Here is a 13,361-nt window from a genome sequence, read left to right as displayed (position 1 = left end):
AAAAACAGGAAAAATAATCCAGAATCCTTGTCCGGTACTGGATTTATCTCAAAATCTAATCAGTTCATGCCAGTCACAAGGCCGAACATCCCTGAAAGTTTCATCTGAATCCATGCAGTGGTTCTTGAGATGTCCATGGACAAACAAACATGACTGAAAACAATACCTCTGCCTTCGCTAAAGCGGAGGTAACAAGGCATCACGAACGTCCTCTGAAAGATTAGCCAGAGATGATTTTTAAAATGAGAATATCTGAAATAAACTCAACTGCTCTCGCAAACGAGAATACTAAAAATGAACCCGACTGCTCTTAAAAATGAAGTAAAAAAAAAAAGCAGAAAAATGATTCAGAATCCTTGTCTGGTACTGGATCGATCCCAAAATCTGATCAGTTTGTGCCAGTCAGAGACCAAACAGCCCTGAAACTTTCATCTGAATCCATCCAGTGGTTCTTGAGATCCCTTGTTCATGGACAAACAAACAAAAAAACAAGACTGAAAACAATACCTCTGCGTTTGATAAGGCGGAGGTAATAATCCTTTCTACTGAGGGCACAGGGCCTGGAATTCATATGGAGTTGATTACATCAACCCCAGTGTTCAACTGGTTCTTATTTTATTAATCTAGAAAGGATGAAAGGCAAAGTCAACCTCAGCAGAATTTGAACTCAGAATGTAAAGACAGACGAAATGCCACTAAGCATTTTACCTGGCATGCTAACATTTCTGCCAGCTCACCACTAAGTATTGTCTGCCTGAGTCCCTTGTTGTGACTTGACAGGCAGTCCCTCCACCCCCAGGTAGACACAATATCTTCAATTGCCGACATCATGATAGTAGATACAGTGTGATGTTTTAATAATAATAAAAATAATCTTTTCTACTGTAGGCACAAGGCCTGAAATTTGGGGGAAGGGTCAGTCGATTAGATCAACCCAAGTACACAACTGGTACTTAATTTATCGACCCCGAAAGGATGAAAGGCAAGTCGACCTTAGCGGAATTTGAACTCAGAATGTAATGACAGATGAAATACCTATTTCTTTGCTACCCACAAGGGGCTAAACACAGAGGAGACAAACAAGGACAGACAGACGGATTAAGTCGATTATATCGAACCCAGTGCGTAACTGGTACTTATTTAATCGACCCCGAAAGGATGAAAGGCAAAGTCGACCTTGGTGGAATTTGAACTCAGAACGTAATGACAGACGAAATACCGCCAAGCGTTACGTCCAGCGTGCTAACGATCCTGCCAGCTCACCACCTTAATAATAATGATGATTCTCTCTATTTTGATGCAAGAATAACAATTTTGAGGGGAAGGAACAAGACAGTTACATCAACAGCAGTCCTTGAGGGCTGCTAGATTCATCAATCCTAGAAGGATGAAAAGCAGTAAAGGGTTTTAAGAAATGCTGCTACAATTCTGTCAGCTCACCACCTTTTAATAATAGTTTCAATTATGTGAACATTGCTTGAAAACAATTATTCAAAAGGACAATTATACGAGATGTTAATTATTCTAGATGCAGCATGGAATTTTGTCAGTGAACAGGTTGTGGGCTCAAAGCGACAAAAATACTTGGACAAATTAAGTTTAAATGTTGAAGTGAATCTAACGGATTTTGTTTGTTTGTTTCTTAAATGGCTTATAAACACCTTCCATGCTGCAATTGTTTTCGTTCCAGCACACGATCTCAGATCAGGTCACTTGCTATGCAAGTACATCTCTGTAAATCTAAATTTTTTGTTTTATTTAAAATGGTAAAATTAAAAATCAAGTACGCAAATGATATATATTTCAAATAATTGTTTTTTGAATAATTGTTTTCAAACAATTTTCATGATATGATAATTTCTCTATTAGACACAAAAACAAAAACACTCCATGACAATAATGAAAATATAAACCAAAGTGAAGGATTTAGAGAGGGATTTACGTAGGTCTACTACAAAGGACAAAAAATCCAAACAAATTAACCAAAATATTGCCCAACAGTTGGAATAGCTCTATAGGGCCCAGCAAGAAAAACCCTGCAAAACCTCAAAGACCCTGCCCACCAAGAGCAAGTGGTTTATCTCATTCATTGTCCCTTGTCCTACAGGAGCATACTCAAAACAGGCCTGATCACTCATATCAAGTTCACTTCTCTTACCCTTCAACAAATTCAAAAATTAGGTGGGAGTTTGGAAATACTTTCTTTCCATTGACTTTCTCAAAGTCAATGGGGTAGGGTTTAAGTCCTCACAAAAGAAAGCGTCTCTCTCTAGTCCTTTCAGTCTAGTGTACCACTCAAACGCTATTGTAGGGGAGAAGGAGGAGACATAACAAGATGTGCTGGGTTCAATACTCACCAAGGACGTTTAGAAAGACATTAGTGAAAACGTAGCCATAGATATTACTGACGTTACACTGGATGGTCATGGCATCTTGAGGTGTAAGGTTGATGACTGTCAGGTTGGTTTTCCTAACCAGAAACTTATTTGGATTGGGAAGATCTGAAAAAATAAATATAAAATATTAATAATAATAATAATAATAATAATAATATTAGGGAATATTATTCCAAACTTACAGGGAAAAATTCAATTTAGAAATACTAAATATAATATATATATATATATATATATATCACTGTGACCGACCAGGCTATCAGATGTTGCTACACATCGCTGGTCACAATGCGTTTCGCATTGTTTTAGCCTTTAAATGACGCCATCCCGCTGGCTAAGCGAGCAGGCCAACAGAAGAAGGAGTGAGAGAAAGCTGCAGCGAAAGAGTACAGCAGGGATCGCCACCATCCCCTGCCGGAGCCTCGTGGAGCTTTCGGTGTTTTCGCTCAATAAACACTCACAATGCCTAGTCTAGGAATCAAAACTGTGATCCTATGAATGTGAGTCCGCTGCCCTAACCACTGGGCTATTGCGCCTCCACATATACTCTTTTACTTGTTTTAGTCATTTGACTGTGGCCATGCTGGAAGCACCGCCTTTTGTAAGCCCAGTACTTATTCTATCGGCCTCTTTTGTCGAACTGCTAAGTAACGGGGACATAAACACACCAGCATTGGTTGTCAAGCAATGCTAGGGGGACAAACACAGACACACAAACATGCATATATATATATATACATATATACGACGGGCTTCTTTCAATTTCCGTCTACCAAATCCACTCACAAGGCTTTGGTCGGCCCGAGGCTATAGTAGAAGACACTTGGCCAAGGTGCCATGCAGTGGGATTGAACCCGGAACCATGTGGTTGGTAAACAAGCTACTTACCACACAGCCACTCCTATATATAAAAAAGAAACATATGCCAATGATTAAGTAATGTACAACATAAAAGGTGGTTTTTTTTTCTAATTTACATATATATAAATATTTGTTGTGCAAGATTTTTTATGTGAAGTCGTGTGTTGAAACAGATATTGTTATATTTCGGAATGGTCATTTTGCCAGTTTAGCCAATAAAAACACACGCACTATATATTTGGTGTTATTTTGCTTCAGTGTTATTTTTTACATTAATCTTAATCTTATTTCGGCCAGAGTTCTTTCGTCACACTCCTGTGACTGCATCTGTGGTCCTTTGTTTTCTTCTTTCTTATTTGTGTCTCTCCTTACTAACCGTCAGCCATACAAAATGGCTGACGGTTAGTAAGGAGAGACACAAATAAGAAAGAAGAAAAGAAAGGACCACTGATGCAGTCACAGGAGTGTGACGAAAGAACTCTGGCCGAAATAAGATTAAGATTAATGTAAAAAATAACACTGAAGCAAAATAACACCAAATATATATTGCGTGTGTTTTTATTGGCTAAACTGGCAAAATGACCATTCCTAAATACAACAATATATATATATATATATATATATATATATAAATTAGAAAAAAACGCACCTTTTATTTTGCACATTACTTAATCATTGGTATATGTTTTTATCTTATATTTAATTTTTTCTATAGGATGTAATTTTTTTCTATATGGTATAATTTAATTTTTCATTGCTGAACTGATGAAAGGTGGTTTTTGTGTAATTTAGATATCTTTATATATAAAAGTAAGGTTGTGTGTCTGTCTCCTACGATTTAGATTCCTAACTACTCCCACATTTTGCGGTGCAGTTTAACCAAAACTGGGTATCTTATAGTCGTGATTCATATCGAGTCCTTCTGGGTATTAGTGCGCGTCTACGATTAGTCTACGATTTAAAAAATAATTTACCATCAATTTTTCCCATTTTAATGCATTTTTTCGCTATTATATAAGGGAAGTAACTCTCTAAAAATGTCTACGGTGAGTCTACGATTTAAAAAAAATTCACCATCATTTTTTTCCATTTTAATCCATTTTTTCGCTATTATATAAGGGAAGTAACTCTCTAAAAATGTCTACGATGAGTCAACGATTTAAAAAAAAATTTACCATAATTTTTTTTCCATTTTTAATGCATTTTTTTGCTATTTTTTGGCTATAACTCTCTAAAAATGCTTATATAGTTATTTCCCTTACAAACCCGAGCAACGCCGGGCGATACTGCTAGTTATATATATATATAAATATGGAGAAAGTGTCTGACTAAAGTTGGGATGATCACAAGTAGAACATCTTTCCATATAAGTTTGCTGGTTCCTTCTGTCAACAACATCAACAACATCATCATCACTACTTACCCTCAATCTTTCTTCCATTGATAAACCACATCAATTTGTCAATGGCAGGTTCGCTGGTTGCATTACAGAAGAAGGAAGCCGAACTGCCAGCACTGGTCACAATACTTTCTGGCTTCATGGTCCATTCAGGTTTAGCTGAAACAACAACAATAACAGTAATAACAACAACAGCAATAACAATGACAACAACATCTGTCAACTGTTTCAGAAGAGTTTTTAGCGAGCTTATAGCTCACTAATTTAATATAATGTCTGGTAATCCTTCGATAGCTGTAGGAATTAATCCTGTGAAAAATGACAACAATTCATATGAGTTTTGAGGCCGTCATGTCCATGGTATATTTATTCCAATCTGGGAGGAGAGCCTTCGTACATAGCTTGAATATTTAACATTTTACAGAACAGAATGAAGTTGAATAAGAAAAGGTTTTCGTCTTGCCACCTTCCATGACTGGTATAGTGGTTTCCACTCGATTCAAATTGGCGTGGGGTAGTCCAGTAGCAGAGAGGGAGACAATGCAGTTAGCAGCAGGCCGCTCGGTCAGCAAAAGAGACCGTTCTTGGCTCTGCCCGTCTTTTTATCCCTATCTAACAGCGCCACCTTGTTAACGATGTGACCAGGGCAGATAACTCCAGATGACCCACAGTCGGACATGGATTCAACTACGGTTGCCTACAAGTTATTGTAAAATTTTATGGTACTAGAGTTGATGTAAACACTTGGAGGTGGTGCCCCAGCATGGCCATGACTAATTGACTGAAGGCATCATCATCATGATCATCGTTTACAATGCCCTACTTTTCCATGCTTGCATGGGTCAGATGGAATTTATTGAGGCAGATTATCTAAGGCTGGATACCAATCCTGTCAGTAACCCATCTCTGGTTCTAAGCAAGATAATATTTCACTGTGGCCAGACATGTCTTAACAAATACTGGAAACAAAGGCACTCATTTGCTTGATCTGATGGGCTTCATTCAGTTTTCACACACAATATCTACTTACATGTCTTTGGTTGGTCTAGCGCTACAGTAGAAGACATTTGCCCAATGGGCCACACAGTGAGACTGAACTACTTAGATTTGATGACCAGATCTTTTGCATATCATTACAGGCTGACCAGGCCATACCCTTTCTAGTTAAAAAATCTTTTTCAGATGATGATATGTATGACCCAAAATATTTGTAATCAGAAACCATATTTAAGAGCGTATTGTTGAGAGTATGGATGATGAAATCAGTGTTGGACAGGCACATGTTTACATATTCAGTCTTGGACTTATTGAGGTAAAGACCTACACAATTTGAGGTTTGTTCAAGAGATTGTAAAAGAGACTGGGCATTGGAGAGAGAATCACTGATAAGAGTGATGTCGTCAGCAAAGTCAGTGCCTGTTAAGTGTTCAGCTGGGTGTCTGGAACTTCTATGTTTTATTTCAAAGCCCTTACCAGAAATGGTATCAACTGACACACGTAAAATATTTTCTAACTAGAAAGGGTATGGCTTGGTCAGCCTGCAATGATATGCATAAGATCTGGTCATCAAATCTAAGTAGAGATTTCAAACTGAAAATCTTTAAAGCCACAGTCAAACCAATTCTACTATATGGTTCAGAAACCTGGACGTTATCAAAGAAGCTTTAGAGGCGGTTGGATGGAACTTACACTCGCCTCCTTATGAGAGCTCAAAATCTCTCGTGGAGGCGCCATCCAACCAAAAGGCAAATATATGGGAAACTACCACCTGTGTCATCTCTTGTGAAAGGTAAGAGAGTCCAGTTTGCTGGACATTGTTGTAGAGCTGAAAAAGAAGTAATTTCTACTCTTCTCCTCTGGAAGCCATCTGCTAGCGATACCAGAGGGTACACACTCTCCTACCCTGATGTAATCTCCAGGGATACAGGCATCCAGCAACAGGACCTCCGTAATGCTATGATGGACTGTGAGGTCTGGCGTAACATAGTAAATTCCATTGTCTTGACCACGGTCGCGATATCAGAGGGCGCACACTCTCCTACCCTGATGTAATCTCCAGGGACACAGGCATCCAGCAACAGGACCTCTGTAATGCTATGATGGACTGTGAGGTCTGGCGTAACATAGTAAATTCCATTGTCTTGACCACGGTCGCGATATCAGAGGGCACACACTCTCCTACCCTGATGTAATCTCCAGGGATACAGGCATCCAGTAACAGGACCTCCGTAATGCTATGATGGACCGTGAAGTCTGGCGTAACATAGTAAATTCCATTGTCTCGACCATGGTCGAACAATGATGATGATGATGAGACTGAACCCAAAACCATGTGATTGGGAAGCTAACTTCTTACCACACAGCCATTTGTGAGCTTATAAAACCAGTAAAAGAATAAGATAATTGTTTAGACTCACAATGAATTTTTACTTTTATGACGTGTTGTGGTTTGAAGCTGGAGCCTGTTGCTTGTGCACTGCATTCATAGTTACCCGCATCTACAAACTCAGCACTTGGAATTTTCAGCTCAAGACCAAAGCTGGCAAATTTGATTCTTGTATCCGGTTGTATTGGTTTACCATCTCGGGACCATCTCACCTCTGGTGTTGGACTGAAAATGAGAAATAAGATATGAAGAGTTGGAAGTGAGAGATTTGTTTGACACTTTTAATCAATAAAAGCCACATTAATACCATTATAATTACTTTTTTCTTTACTGCCCACAAGGGGCTAAACACACATAGGACAAACAAGGACAGACAAATGGATTAAGTCGATTACATCGACCCCAGTGCGTAACTGGTACTTAATTTATCGACCCCGAAAGGATGAAAGGCAAAGTTGACCTCGGCGGAATTTGAACTCAGAACGTAGCGGCAGACAAAATACCTATTTCTTTACTACCCACAAGGGGCTAAAGACAGAAAGGACAAACAAAGACAGACAAAGGGATTAAGTCGATTATATCGACCCCAGTGCGTAACTGGTACTTAATTTATCGACCCCGAAAGGATGAAAGACAAAGTTGACCTCAGCAGAATTTGAACTCAGAACGTAGGGGCAGACGAAATACTGCTAAGCATTTCATTCAGCATGCTAACATTTCTTATTTCTTTATTGCCCACAAGGGGATAAACAGAGGGGACAAACAAGGACAGACAAAGGGAATAAGTCGATTACATCCACCCCAGTGTGTAACTGGTACTTAATTTATCGACCCCGAAAGGATGAAAGGCAAAGTCGACCTCGGCGGAATTTGAACTCAGAATGTAGTGGCAGACAAAATACCACTAAGCATTTCAGCCGGCGTGCTAACGATTCTGCCAGCTTGCCACCTTTTTCTTCTACTAAATCCACTTGCAAAGTATTGGTTAGCAAGAGCTATTGAAGATGATTGCCATGGCGACAAAGCAAGATTCTTAATTGTGCAGTTATGCTTGTACTTTAAATGTAAAAAAAATTTGCAGATTAAAATTGTATGAAACAAATAAATAGGAATGAGTGGTGGGGAGGGAGGCTGAGCAGGTCCATGGGACCAAGAGAATGTAGAATTAAACTCACTGTCCTCCGAATATACATTTCAAGTTCACAGACTGACCCTTGAGAAAGGTCATCTCATTAGGGGTACCAATGATGAGATAGGGTTCGTAATCTTCTGGTTGCACTGAAAAGAAAAATAAAGATATGTGTATAAATATGTGTGTGTGTATATATTTTATTTTATCTAGTTTCAGCTCATGAGCTGTGGCCATGCTGGGGCACCGCCATGCATATATATATAATTAAATAATAAATCAATTAAAACCAGTGGCTTAGCATATTTAAAAATTCCGAAGATTAAACAATTGTGTTACATACAAAATTAAGAGGAATGACCACTAAAGTGGACACCCTATATGCTAAACATAGACGTCAAATCGTCATTATCATGAAGAATGTGTTCTCAAGATTTTTTCTTGAGAACACATTCTTCGTGGTAATGATGGTTTGACGTCTATATTTAGAATATAGGGTGTCCACTTTAGTGGCCATTCCTCTGTGACCTTGTGAGTACTGCCAGCGATTTCTTTTCCCCTGTCTTCCCTTCTCCTATGTTTCCGAAGAAGAGCTCCGCTCGAAACGTTAAACCCTCCTTCTTCCCTTCTTTCCTGAGTGTCCAATAATACTTTATTTGTTCCACGTCCTCGCGTTGCTGTGTTTTTTTTGTGTTTTCTTGTTTGGATTAACTTTATATGTATATATATATATATATGTATATTTATTTTATAGAAGGAGCTTCTACAGGACTAGAACTGTTTCATTCAAATGAAATCATCGATGATTTCATTTGAATGAAACAGTTCTAGTCCTGTAGAAGCTCCTTCTATAAAATAAATTAATTTACTCTGCTATGTATTGAGTACCTTATTTACTGTGGTTAACCCCGACTCAACCCGGGACCTACATATATATATATGTATATATATATATTTTATATATATTATATATATATATATATATATATATGAAAATAATAATGCAATATAAATCGTCGTATTTATTACGATTGCTATTTTCCAGTAAATATTGGTGCCTTGTTGTACCATTTATCTAATTTTATATATATAATTTTACCCTTATGGAAAGTAAAACATTTGTATTGCATTATTATTTTCATTGAAACTTCTTCACTGTTCTCGTTCTGTTAACGTTTTGGTGTTCAGACGAGTGTACTGGCATAGATGTGGCAACATTTGAAATTTTGTCTAGGTAAATGCAGCTGATGAAGACTAATCAAATTTACGTTGTCAAACATATTTGAAGCGTCAGAAACCGGTCCTGCATTATCCGATTCTAGGTTGTCCATTTATCAGATGTTCTTCCTAGAGGTAAGACAAATTTTTTTCATGTTTGTTGCACACACACGTCTTTGCTAGTATATACGGAGTGAAGCTATACAATAGCGTCGAATTTATTACGATTGCTATTTTCCAGTAAATATTGGTGCCTTGTTGTACCATTTATCTACTTTAATATATATAAATAAATATATATATATATATATATATATATATATATATATATATATATACACACACACAAAAACACAAATATATATGTTAACATGAATACATGGTGTTTAAAATATACAACAGTTGTTTTGGTAGAATTTTATTTAATGCCTTTGTAAAGGATTACATCCAAATATAGAATCCACCATCATCAGGCAAAATTTTAAACATGTCAAGACTTTAAATAGTTGACTTGTACAAAGCCAAAATCTATGAAAGGATTCTTCTATGAATTTGTGAACAGTCACTGCACTGACCATGCTGGAGCATCACCAATGAAAGTTTCAACCGAAGTATGTAATTCAGTTTTCTACTATTTCTCATATATGAATACATACATATATCTTTATCTTTTACTTGTTTTAGTTGTTAGGCTGTGACCATGCTGGGGCACCTCCTTGAAAAAATTTTAGTGTTTAATATCCAATTTCATATATATATATATACTCTTTTACTTGTTTCAGTCATTTGACTGTGGCCATGCTGGAGCACCGCCTTTAGTCGAGCAAATCGACCCCAGAACTTATTCTTTGTAAGCCTAGTACTTATTCTATCGGTCTCTTTTGACAAACCGCTAAGTTACGGGCACCTAAACACACCAGCATCAGTTGTCATGCGATGTTTGGGGGAAAAACACAGACACGCAAACATATACACACACATACATATATATGTATATATATTTCTTTACTACCCACAAGGGGCTAAACACAGAGAGGACAAACATGGGCAGACAAATGGATTAAGTCGATTATATCGACCCCAGTGCGTAACAGGTACTTAATTTATCGACCCCGAAAGGATGAAAGGCAAAGTCGACCTCGGCGGAATTTGAACTCAGACCATAACGGCAGATGAAATACCGCTAAGTATTTCATCCGGCGTGCTAACGTTTCTGCCAGCTCGCCGCCTTAGCATATATACGATGGGCTTCTTTCAGTTTCCATCTACCAAATCCACTCACATGGCTTTGGTCGGCCCGAGGCTATAGTAGAAGACACTTGCCCAAGGTGCCACACATGTAAGTGTATGAAATGAATAACTAAATACAATTTAAGATAAAACTTTGCAGTTTTATTTTGATTAAACTACCAGTCTCTGCTGACCAAAACCTTTGAAGGCTGTTCACCTGCCTTCATATTTATGACATATTTCATCTCAGTCACGTTTGTATGAATAAATGAGTCTATTTGAAGCATGTTTACTTCATCACACCACCATAATCGTTCGTGCATTTCTACTGCTTTTAGTTTTTTTCCCTGTTTTTCAGCTACTATTTTCGGAAAGACTTTTTTGCCCCTACTCCACTTCCCCTCCAATTTCTTCATTTTTCACTTTTTTCCATAACTCTAACCCTAAAATCCCAACCCTAACTCTAAAATCCTAACCCTAAAACCTTAACCCTTAAAACCCTAGGCCTAACCCTAAAACAGTGACAAACAAAATATGCACTGCCAGAAGTTGTTGTTGACAAACAACAGCAGTAATTTTATTCAGCTGAATACACGTCATTGATTGGTTGAAATTACCGAAATGCGACAACTTTAACACAAAATAACTTTGAAAATATAAACTTTTCCCAAAAATGCAAAGAGAAAAAGATGTTTTATATGACACATTCTACCAGTATCCAAAGTTATGGTCTCACTTGTCCTGCCGGGTCATCTCACGCACAGCATACTTCCAAAGGTCTCGGTCATTAGTCATTGCCATCAATATACCAAATTTAGAAATATTCATCATCATCATCATCGTTTAGCGTCCGCTTTCCATGCAAGCATGGGTTGGACGGTTCAACTGGGGTCTGGGAAGCCCGAAGGCTGCACCAGGCTCCAGTCAGATCTGGCAGTGTTTCTACAGTTGGATGCCCTCCCTAACGCCAACCACTCCGTGAGTGTAGTGGGTGCTTTTTATGTGCCACCAACACAGGTGCCAGACGAGGCTGGCGAACGGCCACGCTCGGATGGTGTTTTTTATGTGCCACTGACACAGGTGTCAGACGAGGTTGGCGAACGGCCACGCTCGGATGGTGTTTTTTATGTGCCACTGACACAGGTGCCAGACGAGGTTGGCGAACGGCCATGCTCGGATGGTGTTTTTTATGTGCTACTGACACAGGTGCCAGACGAGGCTGGCGAATGGCCACGCTCAGATGGTGTTTTTTATGTGCCACTGACACAGGTGCCAGACGAGGCTGGCGAACGGCCACGCTCGGATGGTGTTTTTTATGTGCCACTGACACAGGTGCCAGACGAGGTTGGCGAACGGCCACGCTCGGATGGTGTTTTTTACGTGCCCACAGCACGGAGGCCAGTCGATGCGGTACTGGCTACGGCCACGTTCAGATGGTTTTCTTATGTGCCACCGGCGCTGGTACCACTTGCCTCAACAGGTCTTCACAAGTGTCCCAATTCTAAAATTTCAAAGAGTGTGAGCAAAACAGAAAAGGTCCAAGAAATGTCTTTTAACCCTTTAGTGTTTAAACCGGCCATATCTGGCCCAGATATTCTACATGTTTTATATTCAAACTGGCAATATCTGGCCTCTCACACCTACCTGACAATGTCATTCTAAATATAAACAATCACATCATTCAAACCTCAAAGATATAACATAATGCATGATTAATTCAAAACATCTGAGTGGGAAAGTATTACATTTAACAGAGTAATCTGAACACTAAAGGGTTAAGGGTTAAGACATTAAATATCTTCCTAAACCCTTTTAATAGCAAGACCCATGGATTCATATAGAAATGAAATTGAAGAGGATGGAAACTTACTGTCTTGAACAGTCAAATAGTTAGATCTGCCTTGTGTGTTCTGCCGTACAAATTTGTTGGTAGCCATGCAAGCATAGGCGATGTCTTTGTGGCCATCACTTGATAATACATTAGTGAAGATCAGGTTGTCTGAAAAAGGAAAAGAGAGAGAAAAACATGTTGTAATGGTAGAAAGAGAGAAGGGATAAAGGAAGATACAGACGGTGGGTGAGGGGTAATCATCATCATCATCATCGTTTAACGTCCGTTCTCCATGCTTGCATGGGTTGGACGGTTCGACCGAGGATCTGGGAAGCCAGGAGGCTGCACCAGGCTCCAGTCTTATCTGGCAGTCTTTCTACAACTGGATGCCCTTCCTAATGCCAACCACTCCGTGAGCGTAGTGGGTGCTTTTTACGTGCCACCTGGACAGGTGCCAGGCATTGGCCACGGTCGGATTGGTGCATTTTACATGCCACCGGCACGGAAGCCAGTCGAGGCGGCACTGGCTTCGGCCACGATTCGGATGGTGCTTTTTACGTGCCACCAGTAGAGATATGGTAATGATGGTGATAAGTGAATAGATTTTAAGCTTTTCTGTTAGCAATTGAGAAAGAGAGAAACATGTAATGGTGGTGGTGGAGAGAGAGAAATAGAGAGAGAGATCATTAGAGAAAGGGATGGATAATTGCAAGGTGTTTAAAATATACAACAGTTGTTTCGGTAGAATTTTATTTAACCCTTTAGTGTTTAAACCGGCCATATCAAGCCAAATTTGTCCTTCTGTTTTATGCTCAAACCAACCAGCTCTGACCTCTCACACCTACCCTACAAAGTCATTCTAAAAATAAACAGGGACATCATCAAATTCTCAGAGTTACAAGATGCTGTAC

The 13,361-nt window shown here is 39.0% G+C and overlaps 1 protein-coding gene across 6 annotated transcripts in view; it reads right to left on the bottom strand.

The window, feature by feature from the left end:
* Positions 1–13,361, bottom strand: part of LOC115225381 (neuroglian) — a 102,393-nt gene that overhangs the window by 72,777 nt on the left and 16,255 nt on the right. For all 6 annotated transcript variants that reach the window (XM_036514409.1, XM_036514411.1, XM_036514412.1 and 3 more), the window contains exons 5-9: positions 12,490–12,618; positions 8,218–8,320; positions 7,074–7,267; positions 4,681–4,815; positions 2,358–2,501 (exon numbers count right to left, since the gene is read on the bottom strand). In XM_036514409.1, the coding sequence (XP_036370302.1) occupies positions 2,358–2,501; positions 4,681–4,815; positions 7,074–7,267; positions 8,218–8,320; positions 12,490–12,618 (705 nt within the window). The remainder of the gene's footprint in view (positions 1–2,357; positions 2,502–4,680; positions 4,816–7,073; positions 7,268–8,217; positions 8,321–12,489; positions 12,619–13,361) is intronic.

This window comes from Octopus sinensis, linkage group LG27 (genome assembly GCF_006345805.1).
Source record: "Octopus sinensis linkage group LG27, ASM634580v1, whole genome shotgun sequence".
Lineage (NCBI taxonomy): Eukaryota > Metazoa > Mollusca > Cephalopoda > Octopoda > Octopodidae > Octopus > Octopus sinensis.
This window is presented reverse-complemented; position numbering and strand designations above follow the sequence as displayed.